This window comes from Manis pentadactyla, chromosome 4 (genome assembly GCF_030020395.1).
Source record: "Manis pentadactyla isolate mManPen7 chromosome 4, mManPen7.hap1, whole genome shotgun sequence".
Classification (NCBI taxonomy): Eukaryota; Metazoa; Chordata; class Mammalia; order Pholidota; family Manidae; genus Manis; species Manis pentadactyla.
In genome coordinates this window covers 144,918,126-144,946,043 of record NC_080022.1, presented here as the reverse complement: position 1 = coordinate 144,946,043, position 27,918 = coordinate 144,918,126, and the positions used below count along the sequence as shown (strand labels likewise).

The window sequence follows — 27,918 nt, the reverse complement described above, 5'->3', positions numbered from 1 at the left end:
CACCACCCTTTTTGCTCTCATCACTTATGTACATGTTCCTTTTCCCTAAAATAAAAAAGCCATGTAAGGATTTAGAATGTTAAATTTCCCAGACTTAATGGAGAGGAGAAAGAGAATGCTTTTCATATTTTAAAAAGGAATGAGAAGCAAACAACATTTAGGATACAAAAGCTCAAAATAAAAATACACTAAAACAGACTCTAATATTCATAGGAATTTAATAGCTAATGAAGGTAGTACCACACATCAGCAGAGAAAATGGCCACAAACGGTGCTGTGGAAAATTTAGTCAACTGCTTAGGGTAAAAAACTGAGTGGCCCTCAGCAAGAAGGATTTCTAACAATAGAAACCATACACACACAAAAAAAGCCCTATGGACATCAAAAAACCACCACCACAAAAAAGGCTGGAAGCAAATTATTTGCAATAAAGGAGAGATGAACTAAAGACTAATACTCTTAGTATATAAAACACTTTATAAATTAGTAAGAAAAAGTTCATAAAATACTCAAATTGAAAAGACAGGAGAATTAGGAAAACACATAATTTCACTAATAGCAAAGAAGTGCCCATTAAAATAATGATAAATCACTTTTCACCTAAAATAAAATAGTAAAAATTAAAATATATTACATACTGCAGGTAAAAGTGTTCACATTTTCACACATTGCTTGAATGTACTTGCATATACTGCAAGCTGGCAATACATATCAATATTCTTTAAAATAGTTATAACCTTTAATCCAGGAATTCTACTGTCAGATGTCAATCTCCCAAAGAAATAACCAGGGATATGAACAAAGATTTGCAAGGATCTTCATCAACAGCATTTATAATAAGAAAAAATAAGAAATCACTAGGTCCAACCATAGGAGATTAGTAAAATAAATCATGGCTTATCTATGCAATGGAATGTTATGAATTCATTAATGTTTTTAAGGCTATTTAGGACACAGAAAAATACATTAATAAAACAGCACCAAATGCTTCTCTCAGTGAAACCATAATATTAAGTTAAAGGACATAAAATTCAAACAGCTACCTCCCCTGCCCTTCTCTATACTAAGTCATCTTCCTCCTCGTTTCTGAAGCCCTTCTCTGCTGCTCTAATCTACTCCATACACCTGCCCTTTTGTTGCTGGGCCTCCCCACTCTAAACACTTCTCTGCACGTAAGTCCCAGAGAAAAAAGATAGTTTTGTATTGTCTTAATACTCTTATTGAGGACTTTTTTCCTCAATACCTAGCATCCTTCTCTGTCACTTAACCAGCTTTCTCAGGATATCCAGCTCTGTTCCTCCAACCCCTATCCCCATCCCAAAAAGCTTCCCTTCCTTCCTCCTTATGATGGGCGCTTAATGAATGAACCAATGAGTAAATCTTCTAACAGTATAAATCACATTCTAATAAATGAAATCAATTGCTGAGTTTAACTGCAGATGATGAATTACAGGATGCTTTTATTTTCTTCTCCACATTATTCTACTCTCTCCATATTTTCTACAATACATACCACATACACTTTTATAATAGAAAAATAAACAAACAGAACTGTACTTTCTCCTCCATTTCAATGGCCCCAAGGTCTTGATTAGAGATACTCATGCTTGACCAGAGGTAATAAAAGAAACTCAGTTGTATGATTTCCATGTATTTCGAAAAACATTTAGAACCTACAGTAGGGTCAGGCCTCAACAAGCAGCCTCTGGCCACAAATAGCAGTTCTCTTTTCTAGAATTAAAGATTAACGCCTAACAAAATTAAAGCATTAATTGTCTCAAAATCAGACAGCCATCTTGTCTGCCATCTCTAAGCAAATTGCAGATAAACTCTTAATACAAATCTGCCCAAAGGAGATACAATACTATTTCACAAAGGTGTTCTTCCTCTTTTCACACATGGCCAGCTTGGTGCATAGCATGTTTAGCTACAAACACTTCTGCTGACTCTCCCTGCAGCATTTTCATGGCTCGCCAATAGATCTGCCCACAGTTCTCAGGTCTACCAAGGGGGTGATTCAATTCTTCTTTGATATAATCCATCCAGAGATCTTTAAAGGGAACCAAAAAAATTACTGTAAGCATACAATAACTGACAAGGCTTTATTAGGTAAACTTTAGTATCTGTAATATGCATTTATTTCCCTAGAACATAAATCAAAACAATACCTCTCTCAGCTTCTTTACACTAAGGTACATCAACATTATTTTTTCTTAAGTAAAAAACTTCACTTTAAAATCACAGTCATTGTATTTCATAAACTCAAAATACTAAATATTTTTAGAGAGGATTTTGTTGAGTCTCCTTCAAGGTGAAACTGACCTCAATGAGTTCACTATAACCTTGTTACCATGCTTAATAAAACTTGCTTGGGTTAGTAAATATGCCATTGTCATTCATTTCACCAGGTCTGTTAAAACCTTGTAAGAGTTGGTGTATTTTTTAAAATATGAATTTAACAACTATACATGTCAGGTTTTAAATTCATAAGTAAACATTTCATATCACATACCTATACCCAGAAGTCCTATGAGGACAAAGTGACAACTGCCGATGACAACTATCACCAGTCAGCATGTCACTACCTCTTTGTTCTAACTCCCACTCCTTTTTGTTCTGAACCGTTAACCTTTCCCTTAAAAACATCAGGTTTTTTAGGAGAACCAAACCAAGTAAATCTTTCTCTAATCCAGAGTTCTTAACAGAAGACCCTCTGGACTCTTGTGAACTTGATATTATAAGCAAAGTTATGTTTGCAAGTATTTATGCACAAAGTGAGGGAGGACGCAGGGGAAGGACACGACTTTTATTCTCAAAGAATGCCATGACCCAAAATAGGTTATGTTCTAACCATACTAAGAGATTATAGACCGCACATACAAACAGACTCTTATGTCTGTAACTGAAGTTTATTTTACTTACCAGAGTCTACAGATCCAAACTCTCTCAAAGCCCTCTCATAATATTCTCTTAAATTCGCCATCTTGCAGGATTCCTAAAAAAATAATCAATCTTGCCTTAAAAGCCTAATTTATAAGGTCACAACTTCACTTCAAACACGGTGCTAAGCAGCTACCATCTACTTGAAAGAGAGAAGGGTTGAAGTTCAAACAGAACACAGCCTGGCTCTCAACTTATCCAGAGAAAAATCAAATGTACTACTCATCAGAGTGAAATAAATGCAACCAGTGCAAAAAGCACTTTGCTAAGGTAGCATGAAAAAAGCCTAAATAATTCTCAGTTGGGGAATATGAGCAGCTTTGTAGGACTACATATTTGAAAATCCTGAGGCAGGAGTAGGATTTAAATGAATAAATGGGGAAGGTTCTACTTCCTACGGCTAGGCATTCCTTCCTTTTCAGTATCTGAGCTCTGACACGTTAGCTATGTCCACCTGAAAACTTCTTATATCAAAGCATAGCATTTCTAAATACTAGTTATCTAATCTTTGGCAAGTTTCTTAAGCTCTCTGACCTTAGAAGTTTTCTCACCCAGAGAACAAGGATAGTATTATCTGTCAGAACAACTACACAGATAAATTTAAATGCTGGTTAATTGTGCTCCAAGCAGAGCAGCCAGTAATAACTTTACAGATAATTAATATTAATTCTTCACCTTTACTTCCATTTAAAATATATTCTCTTTTGTTTCATTTTCAAAGCAGATTAACACCTTCCATTTAAAAATACTTTTGTATAGTCAAGTAACTATTTTCTCATTCAAATTTCTGCTCACTGAGTGTATTTTTTTTTTGTGGTATCATTAATCTACAATTACATGAAGAACATTATGTTTACTAGGCTCCCCCCTTCACCAAGTCCCCCCAACAACCCCCATTACAGTCACTGTCCATCAGCGTAATAAGATGCTGTAGAATCCCTACTTGTCTTCTCTGTGTTGCACAGCCCTCCCCCCCACATTATACATGCTAATCATAATGCCTCCTTTCCTTCCCCCCAACTTTGTCCCTCCCTTCCCACCCATCCTCCCCAGTCCCTTTCCCTTTGGTAACTGTTAGTCCATTCTTGGGTTCTGTGTTTCTGCTGCTGTTTTTGTTCCTTCATTTTCTTTGTTCTTATACTCCACAGATGAGTGAAATCATTTGGTACTTGTCTTTCTCCGCCTGGCTTATTTCACTGAGCATAATACCCTCTAGCTCAATCCATGTTGTTGCAAATGGTAGGATTTGTTTTCTTCTTATGGCTGAATAATATTCTATTGTGTATGTGTACCACATCTTCTTTATCCATTCATCGACTGATGGACACTTAGGTTGCTTCCATTTCTTGGCTATTGTAAATAGTGCTGCAATAAACATAGGGGTGCATCTGTCTTTTTCAAACTGGGCTGCTGTATTCTTAGGGTAAATTCCTAGAAGTGGAATTTCTGGGTCAAATGGTATTTCTAATTTGAGCTTTTTGAGGAACCTCCATACTGCTTTCCACAATGGTTGAACTAATTTACATTCCCACCAGCAGTGTAGGAGGGTTCCCCATTCTCCACAACCTTGCCAACATTTGTTGTTGTTTGTCTTTTGGATGGTGGCGATCCTTACTGGTGTGAGGTGATACCTCATTGTGGTTTTAATTTGCACTTCTCTGATGACTAGCGATGTGGAGCATCTTTTCGTGTGTCTCTGAGTGTATTATTTTATATACACTCAAAGTCAATTTAACCTCATATCTTACACAAGCAAGCATGAAAACCAGATTAACACTTTGTTAAGGGCTCATAATGTGCACTGTGCAGTCCTTTCTGTCCATTATCCCCTTTGGCCTTATATCGTGCACACCCCTAAAGTAAATATTATGATGAGGCTTAGAAGTAAGTGACTTGTCCAAGGCACTTAACTCTTATGTTATAATCCTAAGCCTGGCTATTAATTATTATACTCTACTATCTGTACTGTAAGACAAGAACAGATAGTTGACCATTCAATGACCAAAACTATGAAAGAGTTCAACCTCACTAGGAATTTTTCAAAATTCAAATAATAATAATAATCAAAATACCAAAATAAAGGAGAGAAAAAAAACCTGAATACTTGGAGATGTGAGGAAATAGGTATACTGAGATATCTGATTATCACTGTAAGTAAGTATAATTCTTTTGGAGGTCTATATGGCAATATATAAAGAACCATTAAAAAAACCTAGTAGCTCCAGTTCTGGAAATTTATCTCAAGAAAATAATTTCAAAGGAAAAAAAAAGCTACATAAACAAAATGCTTACAGCTCTCTGTTTTCAGTATCAAAAATCTGGAAAACAACCTCTATGTGATGGAATGGTTAAGAAAATATGGGTTAAAGATTAATGCTATAACCATTAAAAATGATAACCAAGTAAAAATACAGGAATGCATTTACAGAATCATGTTAAGTAAAAGAAAAAGAGACCATATGGTATATAGGTCAAAAACAAAACAGTACAAAACTGAGTATATATGTAGAAACAAAAAACTAAAGAAAACAAAAATAAATGTGGCTGGTTGTATTAGTGTGATGAGATTACAGGTACATTTTAATTTTTGTGCATTATTCTTCTAAGACTTTCCTGTATTTTTATTCACTCACAATTTCAGTTAAAAATATCAGAAACCATTACTGAGTGCCTACTCTCTACCTCATAACCCAACACAAGCAATAAGCAGGATGCTATGGAGGTAGAGAAGCAGTGCCTCACCTGGCCCAACAGGAAAGGCTTTCTATAACAAGAGACATCTGAGTTTTCTATTTTCCAGACATGTACTTTGTCTTTGCTTGACTTCCATTCCTAAACCATCTCTATGAAAAAGGGTTGGAAGAATGGACCAGAAATTTACATATTATAATGAGAGCTTTCTTAAATAACAAAAATGCTGCCACTACTAATCCATTTTTCCAAACAAGAAATGCATAGAACACTTACCTGCTCCTTTTCAAACTGCATCATTTTCCTGAAAAAATCCACTGAAAATGGACGGCTTTCCTGTAAACTAAAAAGGAAGAGAAAATTATTATCTTCCACAAGCCTCTTACATCCCATGAATATAAAACACCTATGCCAGTGCCTCCATGACACATGGCTTAATAAAGACCTGGCCACAATTCAATGCAAGGACTGGACTGGACCACCAGCCACTCTTAACACTTCTAGTCTCCAATTACTTATTCTTCACCACCAGCAAACTCCTTCCTATCCAGTTTTCTTCCTGTTCTCTTCTTTCTCACTTTTAGACTTTTAAGTTCCCTCTACTACATCTCAAGGTCTTTTTGAAGGAGCCAGTAACTCCATTTTAAGAATATACCCCAAGGAAATAATTCCAATATGGACAAACAGTATTTGTGCAGAAATGTTCATCAAAGCAGTATTACTGTGGCCAAATAAATTAAGGCAAATCCACAGAGCAGTATTAACATACAAGTATTTTTAACAAATTATGTTAATAAAGAATTATTACTGAAGGGAAAATTTGGACAGTCTTAATACCAACAAAAATGGTATATAAAATGTGATTAGAGTGTCATCTCAAATATATGAAAAACACATTTTAAAATGATACATTAACATGTTTTTTTCCTCTTGATGGGATTACATTGCATTGTTAATTACCTCTTTTTTTAATGTCCACAATGGCCATGAACTGCTTTTATTGTTAAAAAAAAAAACTTTCTGAAAACATTTCTTGGATTATTTCCTTAGATAACCACTTGAGATACAGATAATCTGGGTTATGAGGAGCCAAATATGGGGTGGAGAGACTAGTAACAGCTGTGAAGTTGGCGAGCAAGTACCTTTTAAACACAACTCTGGCCTTTTTATAGCCACCACTTCGATAAGCCCAATCCAGGTATTTATCCTTCAGAGAGACTGAATCGGCACCAGTGACAGCTGAGAGAGCTTTCTACAATGAAAAAGAAAAAAGAAATAAGCTGCATGAGGAAATCTATAAATATCAAAATGTATTTTCCCAGAACCAACCCAGGCTGCTCATTTAATGATGCTTTAGGAACATCTACTATAGAACCAACCCTAAAGAGAGCCAACTAGTGAACCTATTTGTCATGCTCCACATACCACAGGATGTAGAACATGGTGCCTATACCTTAAAGATGGCTTCAGTGTCTTCTTGACTTTTGCCACTTTCACTCCACTCTGCCCAAGAAATCCACAATGGCAGACAAACCTGCTCACATTAAAAACATGTTAGAAAATGACTAGGTCGGCACTAGGCTCTGAAAACTAGTCACTATAAAAATAGGTTTCTCCTAAGACAATCATATGTAAAATACACATGCACTGTGACAGAAATCTCAATGCCCAGCAAGAAAAAAACATCAGAACACTGCCTTCTGTCCAAGTCACCCAAAGCAACAGTCTCCTGTAAATTCTAGTTCCCTTCTGTTAAAGAATACTGCATAAGTACCTTAACATAATAAAGGCCATATGTGACAAACCCACAGCCAACATCATACTTAACAGCGAGAAGCTGAAAGCTTTTCCTTTAAGATTGGGAACAAGACAAAGATGCCCAGTCTCCCCGCTTTTTTTATTTAACATAGTACTGGAGGTCCTAGCCACAGCAACAGACAACACAAATAAATAAAAGGCATCCAGATTGGTAAAGAAGAAGTCAAACTGTCAGTTTGCAGATGACATGATTTTGTACATAAAAAACCCTAAAGAATACTCTTCAAAACTACTACATCTAATATCTGAATTCAGCAAAGTTGCAGGATGCAAAATTAATACACAGAAATCTGTTGCATTCCTATACACTAACGATGAACTAGCAGAAAGAGAAACAACATTTCCATTCACAATTGCATCCAAAAGAATAAAATACCTAGGAATAAACCTAACCAAGTGAAAGACCTATACCCTGAAAACTACAAGACACTCATGAGAGAAATTAAAGATACCAATAAATGGAAATACATCCCATTCTCTTGGCTAGGAAGAATTAATATTGTCAAAATGGCCATCCTGCCTAAAGCAATCTACAGATTCAATGCAATCCCTACCAAAATACCAACAGTATTCTTCAATGAACTAGAGCAAATAGTTCTAAAATTCATATGGAACCACCAAAGACCCTGAATAGCCAAAGCAATCCTGAAAAGGAAGAATAAAATGGGGGGGGATCACGCTCCCCAACTTCAAGCTCTACTGCAAAGCCACAGTAATCAAGACAATTTGGTACTGGCACAAGAACAGACCCACAGACCAATGGAAAAGACTAAAGAGCCCGGATATAAACCCAAGCATATACAGTCAATTAATATATGATAAAGGAACCATGAACATACAATGGGGAAATGACAGCCTCTTCAACAACTGGTGTTGGCAAAACTGGACAGCTACACACAAGAGAATGAAACTAGATTATTGTCCAGCTCCATACACCAAAGTAACACGAAATGGATCAAAGACCTGAATGTAAGTCATGAAACCATAAAACTCTTAGAAGACAACATAGGCAAAAATCTCCTGAATATAAACATGAGTAATTTTTTCCTGAATGCATCTCCTCAGGCAAGGGAAACAAAAGCAAAATTGAACAAATGGGACTACGTCAAGCTAAAAAGTTTCTGTACAGCAAAGGACACCATCACCATCAGCAGAACAAAAATGCATCCTACAGTAAGGGCGAATATATTTGTAAATGACATATCCGACAAGGGGTTAAATTCCAAAATAAATAAAGAACTCACATGCCTCAACACCCAAAAAGCAAATAACCCAATTAAAAAATGGACGGAGGATGTGAACAGACAACTCTCCAAAGAAGAATTCAGATGGACAACAAACAGGCATATGAAAAGATGCTCCACATGGCTAATTATCAGGGAAATGCAAATTAAAACCACAATGAGATATCACCTCACACCAGTTAGGATGGCCAACATTCAAAAGACTAAGAACAACAAATGCTGGTGAGGATGCGAAGAAAGGAGAACCCTCCTACACTGCTGGTGGAAATGTAAACTAGTTCAACCATTGTGGAAAGCAATATGGAGGTTCCTCACAAAACTAAAAATAGAAATACCATTTGACCCGGGAATTCCACTCCTAGGAATTTACCCAAAGAATACAAGTTCTCAGATTCAAAAAGACATATGCACCCCTATGTTTACTGCAGCACTATTTACAATAGCCAAGAAATGGAAGCAACGTAAGTGTCCATCAGTAGATGAATGGATAAAGAAGATGATGGTACATATACACAATGGAGTATTATTCAGCTGTAAGAAAGGAACAAATCCTACCATTTGCAACAACATGGATGGAGCTGGAGGGTATTACGCTCAGTGAAGTAAGTCAGGCAGAGAAAGACAACTACCAAATGATTTCCCTCATTTGTGAAGTATAACAACAAAGCAAAACTGAAGAAACAAAACAGTAGCAGACTCACAGACTCCAAGGGACTAGCAGTTGCCAAAGGGGAGGGGAGGGAGGGTGAGGAGGTGGGGAGAAGGGATTGAGAGGTATTATGATTAGTACACATGGTGTGGAGGGGATTATGGGGAAGACAGTGTAGCACAGAGAAGACAAGTAGTGACTCTGTGGCATCTTACTACACTGAAGGACAGTGACTGCAATGGTGGATGGGGCGGGCGACTCCATAATATGGGTGAATGTAGTAACTACATTGTTTTTCATGTACCTTCCTAAGAGTGTATATCAATACCTTATTTTTTTAACTGTAATAAAAAAAAGAGTACTGCCTAGAGTTACTATCATTATTTACGTTACTTAACAAAGCAATGAACAGACCATAGTGCCAGACCCTTAGCTACCCAGGTCATGTCTCTGCTGTCTAGGACCCACAACCCAAGCACTAACTTATCTAGATGAACTATTCAATCTTCGCTCATGTCCTAGAGGCACAAACAAATAAGCAATAAAATAATTAAGATTTTTTTTCTCACCTTAACTTCAGGAATACTTTTTTCCTACTATAAAAGATCCACTGCAAAGTTTTAAAATTTAATCTTTTAAACATCAAGGTTTAGAAAATCTATGTGTTTAAAAAAAAGGCTTAAGTTCAGCTTTGGAAGCAATGAGAGTACCATTCTATTAATATTTCTCCCTTGATATATAAAGAGAAAAGTTTATATAAATTAGTCAATTCTCAAATAAAGAATTAGAAACAGGCTATTAAATGGGAGCAAACTCTTCTACTGTTGACCCTTGAACCATCACCACAGGGGCCAGCTCTCATCACAAAAGTACATTTCAAATTAACTTTGGCTGAAGCCTGAAAAGGTTTCCCAAACAGAATGAAATACAAAAGAGCAACAAACAGACCTGTGGTTTCAGATGCACAAACGCTTCTCCAAAAAGCACGTCTATGTCAGGGCTCTTTGAGTCAATCAGCACCTGCAGCTTCATCTGCCACATTGTCACAGAGCCTCTAAACAATTCAGTCCCAGCTACTGCCACCTCCAGGGCATCCTTAATGAAGTCATGACGCAGCAACAATTCAATCTAGGTAAGACAAAGGATCGTTGGAAATTAACTATTGAAAGCTAACTTATCCACATAACAGGGGACAAATAAAGACCTCATTTGAAAGCAGTAACTTTGGCAGCCTTTCCACTAAACCTTTTACCACAGCTGCCAAACAGGCACAAAATGAACAATTTGGAATTCCTCCTCCTTCCCTGATCCTACTCCCAAGGGCTATCAAAACACAGGAAAGAGGTAAAAAGTAGAGGGCTGAAGGAATTTAGATCAAATTTTAAGTTTTTAATAGAGTAGTTCACTATAATAAAACCCACACATACCAAACAATATAAAAATACTCTGTAGAGATAAAACCAGTATTTGTGGGGTGGTAAGGAAACACATTTAATGGAGTTTGGCACACTATACACTGGTGCAATCTTCCTGAACTATAATCACACAATGTAATATCAAGAAAGTGTCGTATCTTAAACTTGAGCACTTAAACAAATGTGACCCAATAAGTAAAAAAACAAAAGGGGAGGTGGAGAAAACCTAAAACCAATTCAATTACACAAATTGTGAAAAAGCATATAAATGGCAGTATATAATCCATGTACTTAGCATGCATTTTTATTGCACAGTACATATACTAAATTCAATAAAGAGGAAATCAAGGTACATTCTCTACCACCCACAGAGCCTCCAATCTAGCGGTACAGACAGTTTGATATGTGCCCTAACAGAGAAAGAATCATATACTATTGAAATACAAAGCAGGAGCACCCAATCAGGTCTATGGCAGTAACGAGAAAGAACTTCCAGAAAGGAAGTACCATTTTATGCTAAATTAAAGAAGAGCTGGGATCAGTCAGGTGAAAGCAGAGATTCACAGGAAAAGTGAAGGTTTTCCAACCAGAATGCACAAAAGGCTTAAGATGACAGATGCTTTGGATACAAAAGGAAATCCAGTTCAGAACGGCTGGAGGGGTAGGTTGTATACTGGAGAACTGGCAGGGGAGGCTGGAAATACAGGCAGGAGCGGATTAAAGAGTCTGAGCAGCTTTATTCAAAGGACAATGGGAAGCCACAGAATAATCTGATAACCAGTTTTAAAAGATCACCCTGTGAAAAATCATCTGAATTAAAAGGATAGATGTAGAAATCAGCTAAACGTTTTAAGTTTAGAAAGAATATGTTCAGGGACTCTCATTAAAGACAGGATTACCAAACTGAGTGATGAGGTGGTAGGCTTAGAAAGGGCAGTATTGGAGATTTGGGGAGCAGAGGATGTTTGGAAAAACTAGAATGGTGAATGGCAAAACAGGCAATAGTGGAAAGAGAGCAGGATAGGCGCGGCAATACTCAGAGCATAGCCCATCTGTAATACAGGATGTGACCGTCTTGCAGCATTCATTGGATCAAACAGGGGCAGCAGAACTCATCCAGGCCTGGGAATTTTTCCCAGATAGATTCTCCAATGGGAGAAGGGTACCTCTGTCGCGATATAAAGCAATAGGCTAGTAATGGGGGCCAAATAAAGACTTCATACAGTACAGCTGATGCTTGAACAACACAGGTTTAAGCTTCGTGGGTCCACTTATACAGTAAGTGAATTTTTTTCAATAAATACATTGTAAAAATTTGGGAGAGATTTGTGACTTGAAAAAACATTTTCTCTAGCTTACTTTTTGTAAGAATAGAGTATATAATACATATACAAAATGTGTGTTAAATCAACTGTTTATGTTACCAGTGAGGCTTCTTGTCAACAGTAAGCTACCAGTAGTTAGTTTTGAGGGAATCAAAAGTTATACATGGATTTTCAGCTGCACGAGGGATCAGTGCCCCAACCCTCATGTATTCACTGGTATATGCATTATGCAGATATATGTAAATATTATTTAAAATTTTTTAATATAAAACAGAATACAAAATAGCTAAACATCAGTTGCAATTATGTAAAAACTTCATAATGGTATGAAACATGAGGCAGGAGTTAAACAAATAAAAGGCACTTGACTAATACAAAGATTTGTGTCCTTTTTTCCCTGTGAAGGTATTTAAATACATTAACTTGTTCACCATCTCATGTAATGCTCTCAACAACTTTTGTGAGGTGGCAAAAACAAGGATCACTGCCACTATTCCCAAATCAAGTTAACAAACTCAGAATATTAAGTGGTTTGCCTTCAGTCACCTGGCTATTAAGTGGCAAAACCCAATTTAGAACTACGTAGGCCCAACAACTCGTTATTCTGGTCTGTAACAATCTTTACTCACCCCAGACAGTAGGGCAGAGTTAATATGTCTCTTACTAGAATGTCAGCTTCAGAAACACAGGAATACATCTGTCTTAATTGTACTGGTAGTTAATCTGAGCCAAGCATCTATGTTCAGGAAAAGATGGATGGGTGGATAAACAAAATAAACCCAAATTGTAACTCCTTGTTCTGAGTGTTTTCTATTATGTAACCTTCCTTCCTTTACTGGTACAGATTTCATTTTTGGTATACACCGAATACTGAGAGCCAAATGTAAATACTCTCTACATCTACGATACCAACTACCACAGGGGCTTAGTCATATAACTATATATGTGTGTATTTTATAATATATATACATAGATATATTATATAAACACATAACACCAGCACAAACCATCTGGAATTAAGTACATGAAATTGGCAGTGAATGTGTTCTCCATGTCCTTACCCACTGCTTGTACTGGAATTCTGGTAGAAGTCTGAGTTCATGTGCCTTCCTGAAGGCAACCATGGTTCTTTCCAGCCTCTGAAATCAGAAATTCCCTCAGTTCAATACAAAGACACCAGCAGGAGTCTTTGGCCTCTAGAAACCAAAGCAGTTTTGCACATTTCTGAAAAGTGAGAGAAGGGACTGAGTTGGTTTCCCTCATGGTTAGATGAGTTAAGCAGCTACAGTGAGCACAGCCCAGGCCCATAGCACTCCTAATGTGGTGGCTGCTAGAAGGCAAAACAGACTAGGCCTTCAGAATGACAGGTCACTCACAAGGGGAAAGAGCAGTTAAACCTAAGTTCTTGGAAGCTGTGCTAGACCCCAGAAAAGCTATCATCTATTCTTTCAGAAGACAGTAGATTACTAGTCAGCCATTATAAACATGTAACTTAGTCCTTACCTTCTCTCTAAGGAACTGACTATTTGTCTTCTTAGTAAACCTTTCTAAGCAAAAGTTGATGTAACATTTCCACATGGCCTCTGTAAAAGTCAGAAAGATTGCTCTGATCAGATCACCAATTCTCCTAGTTTAATAACTATCATATCCCTTTTCTTTGAAGAGGAAAACAGTTGAAACTAGTCTGGTGAAAAACAATGGTTATTCTGATTACAACCAAATAAACACTTAAGATTTCAGGAGAAGAAACAACTAAGTAAAGACATAAATATAAAAATTAAAAAGGCTTATCCATGTCATATATCCCCTCTACCTTAATACTCCAATATTTAAAAATTTTTAAGTAAATCTGTATCAAAAGATAATTAAGGAATGATAATTGATCTTCTGAATTATCACTTTCCAAGTATCATTTCCCCCAAATGAATGAAGATAAATACCACTACTATTAAAGAAGATCATAAAAGCTCCATCTTTCACAACCAGAGAAAGAACAAGTTGGAAAGCCAGGCCCACTGTCAACCATCAGAGAGACTCCTGAAATCAGTTTTGGTAATGGGAATGGGATCTTGAGCTTCTCATTCCTTAATACTACGACTTCTCCAGCACACCATGGTTTGGTGAAGTTCACCTGTAGGAAGAGTCTTTACTGCCTCTTCATACACAGCACAGCACCTGTCCTCCTTCCGGCCCACCTCCACTGCTCTGGCTTGTTTTGTTGCAGGCTGTTCTTCTGGTTGTGACTCAATCTCTAATTCTCGTCGTGCCACATAATCCCAAGTGAGAGGGTCATCTGTGTGCAGAGCCTGAAGGCTGAAAATTATAGTTTATTGCCATTAACCTTATGACATGAGACTAATTCAGGATATCGAACAGTCAGTTCCCTATGCTCTAAAAGTGTACCCAGGATACGTCTTTAACAATTCCAGTACCACAGAGTCATTTCCCCATCAGGCTCTCTAGGTATCTTCACATCCATTGTATAAATTCTGTCAATGGATTAGAGTTGTCACACATTTATTAGATTTCAGAATGTTTCAGACATCATTCACAAATGTTACCTTCAAGTTAGCTCTATTTTAGCTCCTGTGAAGGGGCACTGAGAGTGAAGTATCCACAAGATAGGCTGCAAATAGCACTATTTACAATACCTAAAATACAGAAGCAACCTAAGTGTCCATCAGTAGATGAATGGATAAAGAAGATGTCGTACATATACACAATGGAACATTATTCAGCCTTAAGAAAACAAATCCTACCACTTGCAACAACATGGATGGAGCTAAAGGAGGATATTATGATCAGTGCAATAAGCCAGGCAGAGAAAGACAAATACAAAATTAATTCACTCATTTGTAGAGTGTAACAACAAAGCAAAACTGAAGGAACAAAACAGCAGCAGACTCACAGACTCCAGGAAGGGACTAGCAGTTACCAAAGGGGAGGGGTTGGGAAGTGAGGGTCGGGAGGGAGGGAGAAGGGGATTAAAGGGGCATTATGATTAGCACACATAATGTAGGGGGGTCACAGGGAAGGCACTATAGCACGGAGAAGACAAGTAGTGACTCTATAGCATCTTACTATGCTGATGGACAGTGACTGCAATGGGGTGTGGGAGGGACTTGATAATATGGGTGAATGCTGAAACCATAATGTTGCTTATGTGAAACCTTCATAAGATTGTATATCAATGATACCTTAATTAGAAAAAAAGGCTGCAAATAATTCTCAAACCACATAGTCAGACATTAAAGAATAAAACTAAAATTACATGCAGCACTCAACTATGAACAGTCATGAGTACAACTCTCATTTTGGGGACAAATGACATGCCAGCAGAGCAGAAATATAGACTTTCATATATATAAACTGTAGGATATATTTGTTGTTGAATAAAGGCAAACTAATTCCAAGGAAAACCAGTAAGTGAGCCAAACTTCTCCAAAAACATATTTATTTATATGATTTACTATGATACAATGGTTCTAAAACTTAGCTTTCCTCGAAGGATTTCATGTGGCACCTTCTTTTCCTTTCCAAATATCCAACCTCAATCCCTTACCATAAGATCAGAAATAGATATATTCACCTTTCCTCTTTTAACTTACTCATCATAAATTTCTCTTTGCAAATCTTTGGCAAAATCGAACAGCTGTGCAATTGAAAGCAGTGACACATGAAATTCTGCACCTGAAATTGAAAGAGGGGAAGGAGAATAAGACTTTTAGGTGTCACTTTTACAAGTGTCACTTGCTCAATGTACTGGAGTTAGTGCTTTTGTTTTTTTAATTGAGAAGTAGAACAAAACAGAAAAAAAAAAAATCACCCATAGTACATTTCAAAGCTAAGCCATTGTTAATATTTTGGAGTATTCACTGAGTACTTCTAACTTCTATTCTAAATTAAGGGCATGAAGGAATGTACTAAATCAGTTTCTTTTCAAATCCTCTCATGAATTAAGTATTCAATAAAAACTTAATGAAATATTCAAGTATATCCTAAGGGGCAATTAGCCTTTGCTGAGAGAAACAGAACACTATTCTTACAATCAGTTTTGTACACATTCTAACAATTTCTAACAGAAATTTTCAAAAGTAGCTGAAGATTTTCCCTATTATAAATAGAATGTTTCACTTTCCCATTAAAAATAAATTCTCAAAAGATACCTACCTTTAATTATGCTTACAGAATTTTTGTAGATGATCCGTGCTAACTCGCCCTTGAGGATTTCTTCAGAGTAATCAAGGTTCCCCTAAAGAGTGTTATATTAAACATAACAGGTAGTGCCAGTAAGTAGAAAAAGCACTAGAATAGAAATTAACACTCCTAGACTACCTGTGCCATATGATTTCTGGCAAATCATGTCTCTCTCTGGGACAGATCTCTCACTTGTAAAATATGCAGCTTGAACAAGACCACTGATTTTCCAACTGTGTACTCTCAGGCTCCTGGAGTGGGAGCAAGATCACATGGCTTAAGGCCTCACTCGCCAATCAGATCAGAATAGGTCAACTATTACATGTTTCGTTTACCCTTCCACATAAGATTTTACTTGGACGAAAAAGTTCAGAGCTGAAAACCACAATAACAGATGATAAAAAATTTCCCTTTTCAGCTCTAAACTCTAAAATGTCTTTAATGTTACTCTGTCGCATAAAAAATTACAGGAAAAGGAAAGAGAAAGAAGGCTAGGAACCACACATTTCACAACTTTACTCAAGCTCCTTGAACCCATTAATGTGTAATTTAACGAAATCATAAAGTATTAAGGAACAGCATTTGGTGATTCCATCAGTAATAATTTTGAGGACCACTTCAATTAGTCCAAATGTCTATTTTTAAAGCACAAAACGTTGTTTGTGTTTGTATGTAACTGACTTTTACTTGTATGTACATTTAATTAAATGTAAGCCCATTTAATTATATCACCTCTGGACTTATCTTAAAGTTTCAAAATAGAACCTTAAATACATTAAAAATACATCCCAAAGACTTTCCCCACTCCCAAGCAGGCTCAAAACACTATAAATTATTAACAAGTGACAGCATATTAGGATCTTACCACATCTATTTTGGCTTTTTCAAATTCTTGTTTTTCCTTCCTCAATTTCTCAGCATTCATCAGCTCCATCCTAAAGTACTACAGAAGGGAAATATCTTAAAATCTTTGGAGATAATTTTTAAAAACAGAAATACATAGATACCATATTTTACCCATAAATATTGGTTCTGGGAAAGTTTGAGGTGAGTTTTATTTTTGTATTTAGGTATAGTAGATAAACAATCTTATATTACTTTCAAGTATAACACACCATTGTTCACCAGTTACTCACATTATTAAGTCCTCACTCCAACTATCTTATTATCTGTCAACATAAGGAGATGTTACAAAATCATTGCTATATTCTCCATGCTGTACCACCATCATATTTTATTTTGTTATGAAACTAGCTGACACTAACAAGGAGGGGGATCTTTGTGGTCATGAACAGCTCTGTATTTTGACTGTGATGGTAGTTACACAAATCTACACTTGTGTAATAAATGACACAGAACTATATGCACAATTATACCAATGTCAATTTCCTGATTTTAATATTAACTATAATTTTATAAAACCTAACCATTAGGGGAACAGGAGAATGAATAAATGGTACACAGGACCTCACAAGTAACTTCCTGTGAATCTGTAATTATTTCAAAATAAAATCAATGGCAAATATGTAGTATCAAGCTATAGGAAAAGAAACTAAAGGATGACTAATATATACTATAAAGTGGGACTTAACCACTTCTTCATTTTTAATACTTTGAATTCTATGTTACATGAAAATGACAAGTTAAAAACAATGTTTATACCCTTATTAAGCCAATAATCCTGCTCCTAGGAATCTATTATAAGGAAATAATTTAAATACCTACAAGTTTCATACACAAAGGTATAGAAGCAAATACTAGAAACAATCTAAGTATCCAACAATAAAGTGAAATAGATTACAAAAGCATCAGACCAATCCAGCTATAAAATACTTAAAATAATTTAGTAATAGTACACTATAATTCTAATGTTATTCTACCTTGTTTTTAAAGCTGGCTACAAAATTTTACATATAGTAACACAATTACCACTACGTGAAAAATGTGCACAGAAAAAAAAAGAAATGCACATATTGTTAACATTTGTCTTTAAACTTCTTTTTCTGTGCTTTTGCTTTTCTCATTTTCTCGCCAAGATTTTCTATAAATAATGTTTCTTTAATAGTGTAAAATAAAAAATAATCCTTATTTTTTTTTAAAATGCAACTATTAAAACAAATAATGTACATCAGAGGTTCTGCAAGTGTGACCTGTATATACCTGGGGGTTCCCAGCACCCTTTCAGAGGGTCTGCAAGGTCAAATTCTCATAATAATATTAATGTTATTTGCCTTTTTTGCTTTTTTTCAGAGGCTACATGATAGGTGCTGTCACTCAGACTGAATGCAGAAGTAGATGTGAGAATCCAGCTTTTATTAAGTCAGATATTTGAGAGATCAGCAAAAATGTGAAATAACGCCATTCTTCTCTTTAAACCGAGTTTAATCAAAAAAGAACAAATGGGACTAATCAAATTTAAAAGCTTCTGTACAGCAAAGCACACCACCAGCAGAACAAAAAGGCAGCCTACAGTATGGGAGAATATACTCATAAATAATTTACCTGACAAAGGGTTAACATCCAAAATATATGAAGAATTCATATTCCTCAACACCAGAAAAAAATAACCTGATTAAAAAATGGGTGGGAGGATCTGAACAGACTTTTTTCCAAAGAAATACAGATGGTCAATAGGCACGTGAAAAGATGTTCCACACTGCTAATCATGAGGGAAATGCAAATCAAAACCACAATGAGCTATCACCTCACACCAGTCAGAATGGCCACCATCCAAAAGATAAGAAAGAACAAGTGCTGGCAAGAAAGTGGAGAAAAAGAAACCCTCCTACACTGTTGGTGGGAATGTCACCTGGTACAGCCACCGTGGAAAGCTGTATGGAAGCTCCTCAAAAAGCTAAAATAGAAATAAAATCTGACCCAGTAATTCCATTTCTAGGAATTTACCCCAAATGAAACAAAATCCCTGATTTGAAAAGACACATGCACCTCTATGTTTATTGACACATTATTTACAATAGGCAAGATATGCAAGCAACCTAAGTGCTCATCAACAGATGAATGAAGATGTGGTACATATACACAATGGAATATTATTCAGCCATAAAAAAAAATACTGCCATTTCTGACAACATGGATGGATCTAGAGGGTATTAAGCTAAGTGAAATAAGGCAGGTGGAGAAAGACAAATACCATATGATTTCACTTACTTGTGGAATACAAAAACAAAACAAAATGAACAAAACATCAGTAGACTCATAGACACTGAGAAGTGACTAGAGGTTACCATGGGGGAGGATTTGGAGTGGGTACAGGGGGAGGGGAATAAAGGGGCCAAAAACTCTCAATCATAATATAAGTTGGTCATGGGGATAGTAGTACAGCATAGAGAATATAGTCAATGATTCTGTAACATCTTTGTATGCTGACAGAGAGTAACTGCACTAGAGGGGGTGAGGACTTAATATGGGTAACTGCTGAACCACTGTGCTATATACTTGAAACCAGTTGTTATCAACGACACTTTGATAAAAAGAAGGAATTTGTACTAACATGTAGTGGGTTTATTTTTAAATGAATAGTTTTAGATTTCTCAGTTTTAATTTTCAGTACAATAAAAACTGATAGATACAACCCATACATACAAAAGATCTTAGGGGTCCTTAGTAATTTAAGATTGTAAAAGGGTCCTAAAACCAAAAAGTCTGAGTAGCACCAATATAGATCAATATATTACTAATGTGGAACTATGGCCATAATGTATTGGGTAAAAATAACAGAACACCAGACAATGTAGTAGAATCCCACTTTTCAGAAAAATCTGTTTTAAATATCTGTAATATGCATGAAAGTATGGGTGATAAGATTATGAGTACTTTCTCTTTTTTTTTCATAAAACTGTTTTCTCTGAATTATTTATGATAAATCCTAGTTTTGGTAAGAACAAGTAATAATCTATTTCCATCTTTGGAAATACAAGAATGGGCATTTACGAAAGCCTCCAAAAACACATATATATCACCACCATATAATACTCATGTTAACAGGGAGGATTGTTACAACAGTTTCTCAAGAAAATAAAGGCAGCAAAGAGATGCCTAACAGAATATGAGAAGGGTATGGATGCAAGACTACAACATCAAACACCATTTAATTACTACAACACAAAAAATACAGTTGGAACAGCTACAAAACCTCTTAGCATGGAGACCCATATCTTTTTCCCCTCATCACACAAGGCTTAATTTTCATTTGATTTTTCATTTAAACAGTTTCTCCCTTATCCGGACAAATACTCAGAAAAGGTTGTAGTTTCTAAAAATAAACCATTTCTAGCATTTGTTGTTTTTTGATCAAAAGTCTAGCCATCATCATTCTAGTGTACCCCTCCAAGAAGGAGTAAGTGCACCAAGCACAGAAAGAAGCATCCATGTCAAGAGGAAGAGACAAGAAAAAAGAGGAAGAAAAGAAAAAAGCAGAAAGAGGTGGCAGCGGGGGAGAGAGGCAAGAGGAGAGAGAAATGCAAGAAAAAAAATAAGGACAAAGGTATAAAGATGGCTGAACCCTCAGCCACCAACTGGAAAAGAGTAAGGTCCAGTTCCCTGTTCCTCCCAACCGTAACAAGCAGGTAGGAGTTCTAATCTTTCACTAACAACCTGAAGATCCACACTGTCAATACCTACTACTGGCCAAGAAAAAGCCTCCCAGGCCCCTTTCCACAGCAGCAGCCCCTACTTATTCCTAACCTGTCTTTTTTAATTTAATAAAAAATATATGTGTACAAGCAACTAAACTGAGACATCATTCATCCATCTTATGTGCACACACACTCACTTCCTGATAAAGTTTTGGACACTCCGGATGAAAGCGCAATGCTCGAAGAAATAGTTGTCTTGCACTTTCTGAAGACAAGCGATCTTCCATTTCCCATTTGGCCGCCATAATCCACAAAGCTATCAATGAAAAACATCAAACTTCATGTCTATAAACTAATCAAACCAGGCAAAAAAAAAAAAAAAGACCAATGCTCCAACCTTAATAATCAAATAATTTTTTAAAATCTTACTAAAAGAGGAAGGGGATGGAGAGAGGGAGTCCCTAATGGTTATCTGTACTGTTGTTTTATGTAAAGTTTAAAAGTATCCTGAAGCAAATGGGTAAATGTTTAAATCTATGGGTACGTATGTACCTGTTACTACATTTCATCAAATCCAAGGTCAACATCACTATAGGTCATACAAATTTTAAATGTGTTAAAATGCTGGAAGAAGTTGTTAGAATCTTGGAATCAATTAAATGAAATTATTTTGTTCTCTTCTCTGTATTTAAAATAGTTCACAATTTCTTAAATGGCTCATTTATTTTTAAAATTAGGTTTCTTATACCTGCTTAGGAATAAAGCCTTAAAAAAAAAACCTTTATCCCTCGACATAGGAAATTTGACTTATGGTAACATTCTAGCTATTTCCCTAGAGACTTAATAAAGGTCAGCTAGACTGCTTTTGGTAACCACATCTAGACTAGGAGTGCTGTGAATGGTAGAGAGCCATTGCTTTGGGCTTTCTTAAGCATGGGATTCCTGAAATTGAACACTATCCTTTCTAGGATCCCTAGTAGCTATGCCCATCAATGGGTCTTCTAAGCCAGAGTGGCTGCTTTATCCACTCAGGTGGTCTCATCCCTTCATACCTGAACTGTCACCTTGGGGACAAGAGACCAGACTCTGAATTGCTAAGAACACTCTACTGAAGATACACACCTCATGCTGTCCTGTTGTATCCTTCTGAATAAGTTGGTGCCAAAAGTGGCCTATTTGATTCTTGTGTAATGTACAATGTCTAGTTGAATCTAATACTTGAGAATAGGCATGGGAGCATTGCCACTATAAAATAATGTACCATTCACACAGTACTCCCAGGCAAAGTCCCTTACAAAACATGAGTGCCAGTCACACTTGTAAAATCTGTATTAACATTTCCCTTTTTAAGCTTTCAAAATCCCTTAAATTTGACTGGAGCCAAACACAATGTCCCCCAAAGGACTAGAGTTTCTTTTACCATCAACTAGAAAGGAATGTAGTCCTTCTTGCCCACAGACACAATACCAGACACAGTAACTAGAGCACCACAGGCAGGGAGGAACTAAGAGGCAGCTATTCTGGAAGCTGCTCAGGCTATGTGCCTACCCACAGGTTCTCAAAAAAATAGCTCTTAGGTTTATCAAGCAAAATAAATTCCAAAATAGCTTGAGTCTACATAAAAGGTAGAAAAAGAACTGACAAGGATTTCATCATACCTGGCTTGTTGGAATGAATGGCCAACATGGCAGAGAATACCTTGCTAAGTTGAGCTTTGGCAGCCTGTAAGAGAGGAAGAAAAATTTCTACTTCCTACATGCTGAAATCATTGTTATTCATCTCTAAGTGAGCTGTAATGTACCCTAACCAATTGTACAATGGAGCAAGATCTGCTATTGCTACAGACATATAAACAAATATAGACAGACACATTCCTAGTTTTCTTTTACCTAAACCACTATTCATAAACATGCTAAATATCTAAAAACAAATTTTCAACTTTACTGAATTCAATTTTACAAATACAAAGAAGTTCATTTTCTTTTCAACTGACTTGGAAGCCATTATACAGTCATTCAGATATGCAAATGCTATTACATTGAAATTCAACCTTCTTGGGTTTTCTCCCATTTGTTGACCCTATGCCTCTAGAGAACATAGGAAGTTCAGTAATCAAGTAGGGAGTTTACAGGGCAGACTAACCAAGAGAAGGAAAAAAGGAAGCAAGAAAAAGCTGCCCAGTACTCACCCATTTCTTACAAAAAACTACGTAGGAGAGCCAAAGTTGAACATCATCCTACAAGAGAAGCAATGGAGTTAGCTGCCTGAATTTGAACTTTATATAGAATATACCATCGCATTAATTAACTATGTGACAAAGAGAGGCAGGTTTCAGGAAATCCACTGTATTACCACATGGCTCCGCCTAATAGGTTCCTCCTCCTAAGGCCTCAGAATTCTCAACCATGGTAATCCAATCTGTCCCCACTCCCACCTAGCATGCCCCAAGATAAAACGTGTTGTCTATCCAATTTGTTCAATGCAATTCTTGAACGGTCTCAATCAGGGACAGCAACCCAGAATTTGTCATTCCCAGGTATCCAAAGTACCTCACATATAGTATGTTTAGTCCCAGAGCCAGACTTGAAAAAAAGCAAGTTACTGAGGTGCTGCCTCCTCTAACCATTTATCTTCCACCTCTAAGTCTTCAGGGTACTTAGAGATATAGCCAAACAAATACCAGACAATTTTCTGACCCTTCATGCATTAAATCAAATGCATTGTTTTTAGTACCATCCTCACAGAGTAACTATAAGGTAATAAAATCAATTTCTTAATGGTTAGGTGGTTTCACATAATGATACCATCATTAGAATAAAAATTGAGACACTCAAGAATAGATGATATATTTGAATATCAAAATCATAGCATGTGTAATACATATCTTCACATGTCTTACAGTTAAGGCTGGTCTGATCACTTACTTTCCACTTTGCTGAAGCACGTCGGAAGACACCCTGTACCCGGTGGACAATAGAATTCTCAATCTCATCCTTCTTAAATGAGTAACCAATGCGCTTAAAAGAGAAATGAAAAAACAAAGCCTCAGCTTAACCACATTTATCCAAAGCAGCATTCCTATTTGATCATTAAACAGTACTGATAAAGCAAATAATTACAAATAACCATTATGAGCATATCACCACATAATTTATCAATGCCAACTGCTTCCCAAACCCAAGTTCTAACTACAGAGCCACACTACTTAATTATAAATTTCTCCAACTTCCAGAAAATCATCTACTTACAGCTCTTCTTCTCTGGATCAGCTCCAAAAGATTAATCTCATACTATGGAAGAAAATAAACCAAAAAAAAAGACGACAAGAAAAATTATAACCTTTTAAGTGCAGGAAATGCATTTAGCTAAAAGAAAAAATGTAAATAAAAATCAGGAATATATAACAAGATAATGTGCTATCAAGAAGTATAATTTGCAGTAACTGTCTAGCATTCACTGAAAATTAACCTTACATCTGCAAAACTCGCATACGTACATCAGTAAGCATATAAACATCTTAGATACATAGCATGTTACTAAAACCATAGACTTGAAAAATTTATAATATCAATCTAACTTTCTAGTTCACAACACTGCATTCAAACTTATAGTGAATTTTCAAAAAATTTAGCTTATGCAAAAGCAAATATAACAGATACAGAGTTCTACTAGATGAAATAGGTTGCCTAATTGGCCCTCCCATGCTTTCCCTCCCCTCTAACGGACCACTTAGAACCTTTAAAGCTCTCTAAAAATCACTACTATACATTTTGTCTCTACGTCTCAGCTTGAAAATTATCAAAAGACAGAAAGCTCACAACCTCCCAAGATTGCATTCTTCATTTTAAAACGGTTTTATGAAATATTTCAAGCTCACAGAACACCCATGCAGCTACCAGAGCACTACATCAAAGCCTACATTTTACTAAATTTGACTTCAAATCTTTTTTAGAAATTAAACATTTCAAATAAAGGTGAAGCCCCTATATACCATGTCTAATTCTACTCTTCTCCCTCCCCAGAGGAAATGAGTATCTTAACTGTTGTTTATCATTCCCAAGTATGACTTTAGAATTTATTGTAATGCTGTCTTGAATGCTTTTAAACTTTATATAAATAGTATCACACTGCACCCATCACACCATACTTTTATTCAACACTATGATTTTAGACATCTCCCTCTTGACACATAAAATTCAAGTCTATTCATTTTTTTATATCATTAATCTACAATTACATGAAGAACATTATGTTTACTAGGTTCCCCCCATCACCAAGTCCCCCCCACAAATCCCATTACAGTCACTGTCCATCAGCATAGTAAGATGCTGTAGAATCACTACTTGTCTTCTCTGTGTTGCACAGCCCTCCCCATGCCCCCCCATGATACATGCTAATCATAATGCCCCCTTTCTCCCCACCCCCTTATCCCTCCCTTCCCACCCATCCTCCCCAGTCCCTTTCAAGCCTATTCATTTTTAACATTGTTTGCAATGCCCTCCACTCAAACAATTTTACCCAACACTCTACTTCTGGTAATGTAGTCAATTAGATTCTATTTTTGACATAACTCATTTTGAGTTAGCAATCTACTATGAGCCCTTGGTCTCCTTCCAAATACAAGATTCTTAACTAGGTCTCACATATTGTTTGTTTATATATTTTTTAATGATGCTGTTATTTTTGTTTTTTAAATCTAATTAGCTCAGAACCTTTAGTCTTGTAATATTTCATCTTGTTATTGGGTTCTTTCTGAATCTGATTTTGCCATCCAACATATCAGCTGTTCTCCCCATTTGAAAACTGGTCTAGCATGTACATCTTTCCTTCACTCTTATCTTCCATTCATTTACAGGATAGAAGGACCTTAAAGCATATCTCTACGTAGACACAAAAGTACTAACTTTACAACCATCTACTATCCTCAGCCTCACTCTCCTTCATTTTTACCATATGAGATGGACTACCAAACCTCTTGCTGAAATCCTGATACACTGTGTCTCTGGCAGTCTCTGATTTACTACAGAGTTTCTGATTTACTAACCTATAGAAGGAAAAAAAAGTTTGCCAAGGACTAAAGCCTATGGAGCAATGCTCTTCCCAAATCACCTCTATTCCTATTCAAAAATTATCTAATCGTCAGTTCTAGAATTTGTACAAAATAGACACCAAGCTCACCATTCTATAAGTGACTCAAAGTTTGTGAGGGGAAATTACTCACTTGAACATAATTGATAAAGTCTTCCTTAAAAAGAGTTCTTCTCTGTATTCTGTATTCTAGATCTGAAGCCTTCTTAATGACAGCCCTGAGGAAAAAGTCATTTAAAATCAAACACTTGAAAAGAGCAAAAGCTAAGTAACTTTGGGGTTTTTTTAATTTACTTTTAATATATTTAAAACATGTATTTACCAAAACATGTAATTCCTAAAAATTATCTATAAGCAAGTAGTCTCTTTCATGATTACTTCTGTGTTCTTAAGGGGTCAGGATGAATTTTACAACTTTCAGGACAATCATCTCAATCAACTGGTTGGACCATTAACATTCCCAGCAGCAAAGCAAATAATGGTGAGTACTTACATAATTTATATGTGGTACTGGTAAAGATTTCTTTTCCTCCAAATTCAAGTCACTTGGGTTTCAATAATAAGCAAGTCTCTTTCAATTCCTCTAAGTTTTCAACAGGCAGATTAAAAAGAAAAATCCTAGACTGTCTCTACCTAGAAAGGTTTATTATTACTTCAAAGACCTAAGATTGACTGTATTTAGCTAAGGAGTGAACACACATGTATATATTAGAAGAATTTAATGCAAGATGTTTAAGACCAGTAATTGTCTGTACTTAGCAGTAACAATATTTACCTAGCATTTTATTAAGAGCCCACACCTCTAATGTAGCATCTCATTAACAACTGTTTACTTTGAGGTACCCATAGTCACATTACTACATCCAGCCACTATAAAATGAAGAAAGTCACAGAAAAATCAGTAAAACTATTAAACTTGATTTTAACCAATTACTCAATGACAACTATGTGCCAGAGGTAAGCCCTGGGGTAGAATCCGAAATAGAATTAAACAGTCCCTATCCTCAACTCCTGTGAGAAAGATTTATCTACTACCACAGCAATCTGTTCACATCTCTAACACAGCATATTCTACTACAATTGCCCCTTGAACCACACAGGTCTGAACTAGGAAGGTCCACTTACATATGGATTTTTTTCAATAAAATATTGTAAAACTTTTTGGAGACATTTGCAAGACAATTCAGAAAACATTTTCTTTTCTCTCGCTTACTTTATTGTAAAACTGCAGTACATAATACCTACACAAAATAGGTGTTAATCAGCTGTTTATGTTATCCATAAGGCTTCAGGTCAACAGAAGGCTATACATTTTGGGGGAATCATAAGTTAACATGATTTTTGACTTGGGACTGGGGGGTGGGGCAGAGCCCCTAACTCCTGCATTGTTCAATGATCAACTGCACAATCAACTTCAGTACACCCGCATTGTAATCAAAATGTTTCATTTGTCCCCTCCAACATAACACAGGGCAGTTAGCCTGATCCTGGTTTTATCATCTGTACAGCTCCAAGACCTGGCTCCATGAAGAGGTCAGTACGTTTGCTGAGTAAGTAGGCTGATCACTTTGCAACGAATGAGAAATTAATTCTAGGCATTGTCAAAATCTGGAAAGGGCCTTTTGCCATGTTAGGAAAAACAAACACAACTCAGGGACCCCCGTACTGTCCCCCTTCACACACGCCCCAACCTCCTCTCAGACCGCCCCAGCTCCTCCCCAGCTCTCACTTAATCTCCGCATGACTGAACAGGCCAATGCGCTCCAGCTGCTCCAATTCCGGGAGTCGATCTTCTATGCGCTCCTGAATTATCTCCGCCATGAGGACCGAACCCTAACAAGCAGACAGCCTCCGAACCTCAGCCAACACGCGCAGGAAGAACCCTCCTTCTACCCTGGGGATCCGGCCCTGTGGCTCGCGCGTGCTGACGTTATGCGCGCACGGAGTTCGGCCTCT

At 36.5% G+C, this 27,918-nt stretch overlaps 1 protein-coding gene across 1 annotated transcript; it reads right to left on the bottom strand.

Annotated features, from left to right (window-relative positions):
- Nucleotides 1–201: 201 nt before the first annotated feature.
- On the bottom strand, nt 202–27,905 carry UTP6 (UTP6 small subunit processome component). The gene is made up of 19 exons (XM_036906293.2): nt 27,692–27,905; nt 26,096–26,180; nt 24,123–24,164; nt 23,799–23,891; nt 23,063–23,110; nt 22,533–22,596; nt 21,072–21,190; nt 17,145–17,222; nt 16,253–16,334; nt 15,691–15,772; nt 14,214–14,395; nt 13,586–13,665; nt 13,144–13,221; nt 10,291–10,470; nt 7,085–7,165; nt 6,774–6,883; nt 5,908–5,974; nt 2,923–2,995; nt 202–2,050 (listed from the first exon to the last, which is right to left on the bottom strand). Exons 1-19 carry the CDS (start codon nt 27,781–27,783, stop codon nt 1,893–1,895), a joined length of 1,794 nt encoding a protein of 597 aa, XP_036762188.2. The 5' UTR covers nt 27,784–27,905; the 3' UTR covers nt 202–1,892.
- Nucleotides 27,906–27,918: the final 13 nt, after the last annotated feature.

What these genes read in the sequence shown, in the direction of transcription:
- UTP6 (XM_036906293.2), bottom strand. Translation starts at nt 27,783, where the DNA reads ATGGCGGAGATAATTCAGGAGCGCATAGAAGATCGACTCCCGGAATTG. An exon ending in TTCTGTAAGCATAATTAAAG is followed by an intron (nt 15,773 to 16,252) that starts GTAGGTATCTTT and finishes TTTCAATTTCAG; the next exon opens with GTGCAGAATTTCATGTGTCA. An exon ending in AGTAAAGACTCTTCCTACAG is followed by an intron (nt 13,666 to 14,213) that starts GTGAACTTCACC and finishes TGACTTTTACAG; the next exon opens with AGGCCATGTGGAAATGTTAC.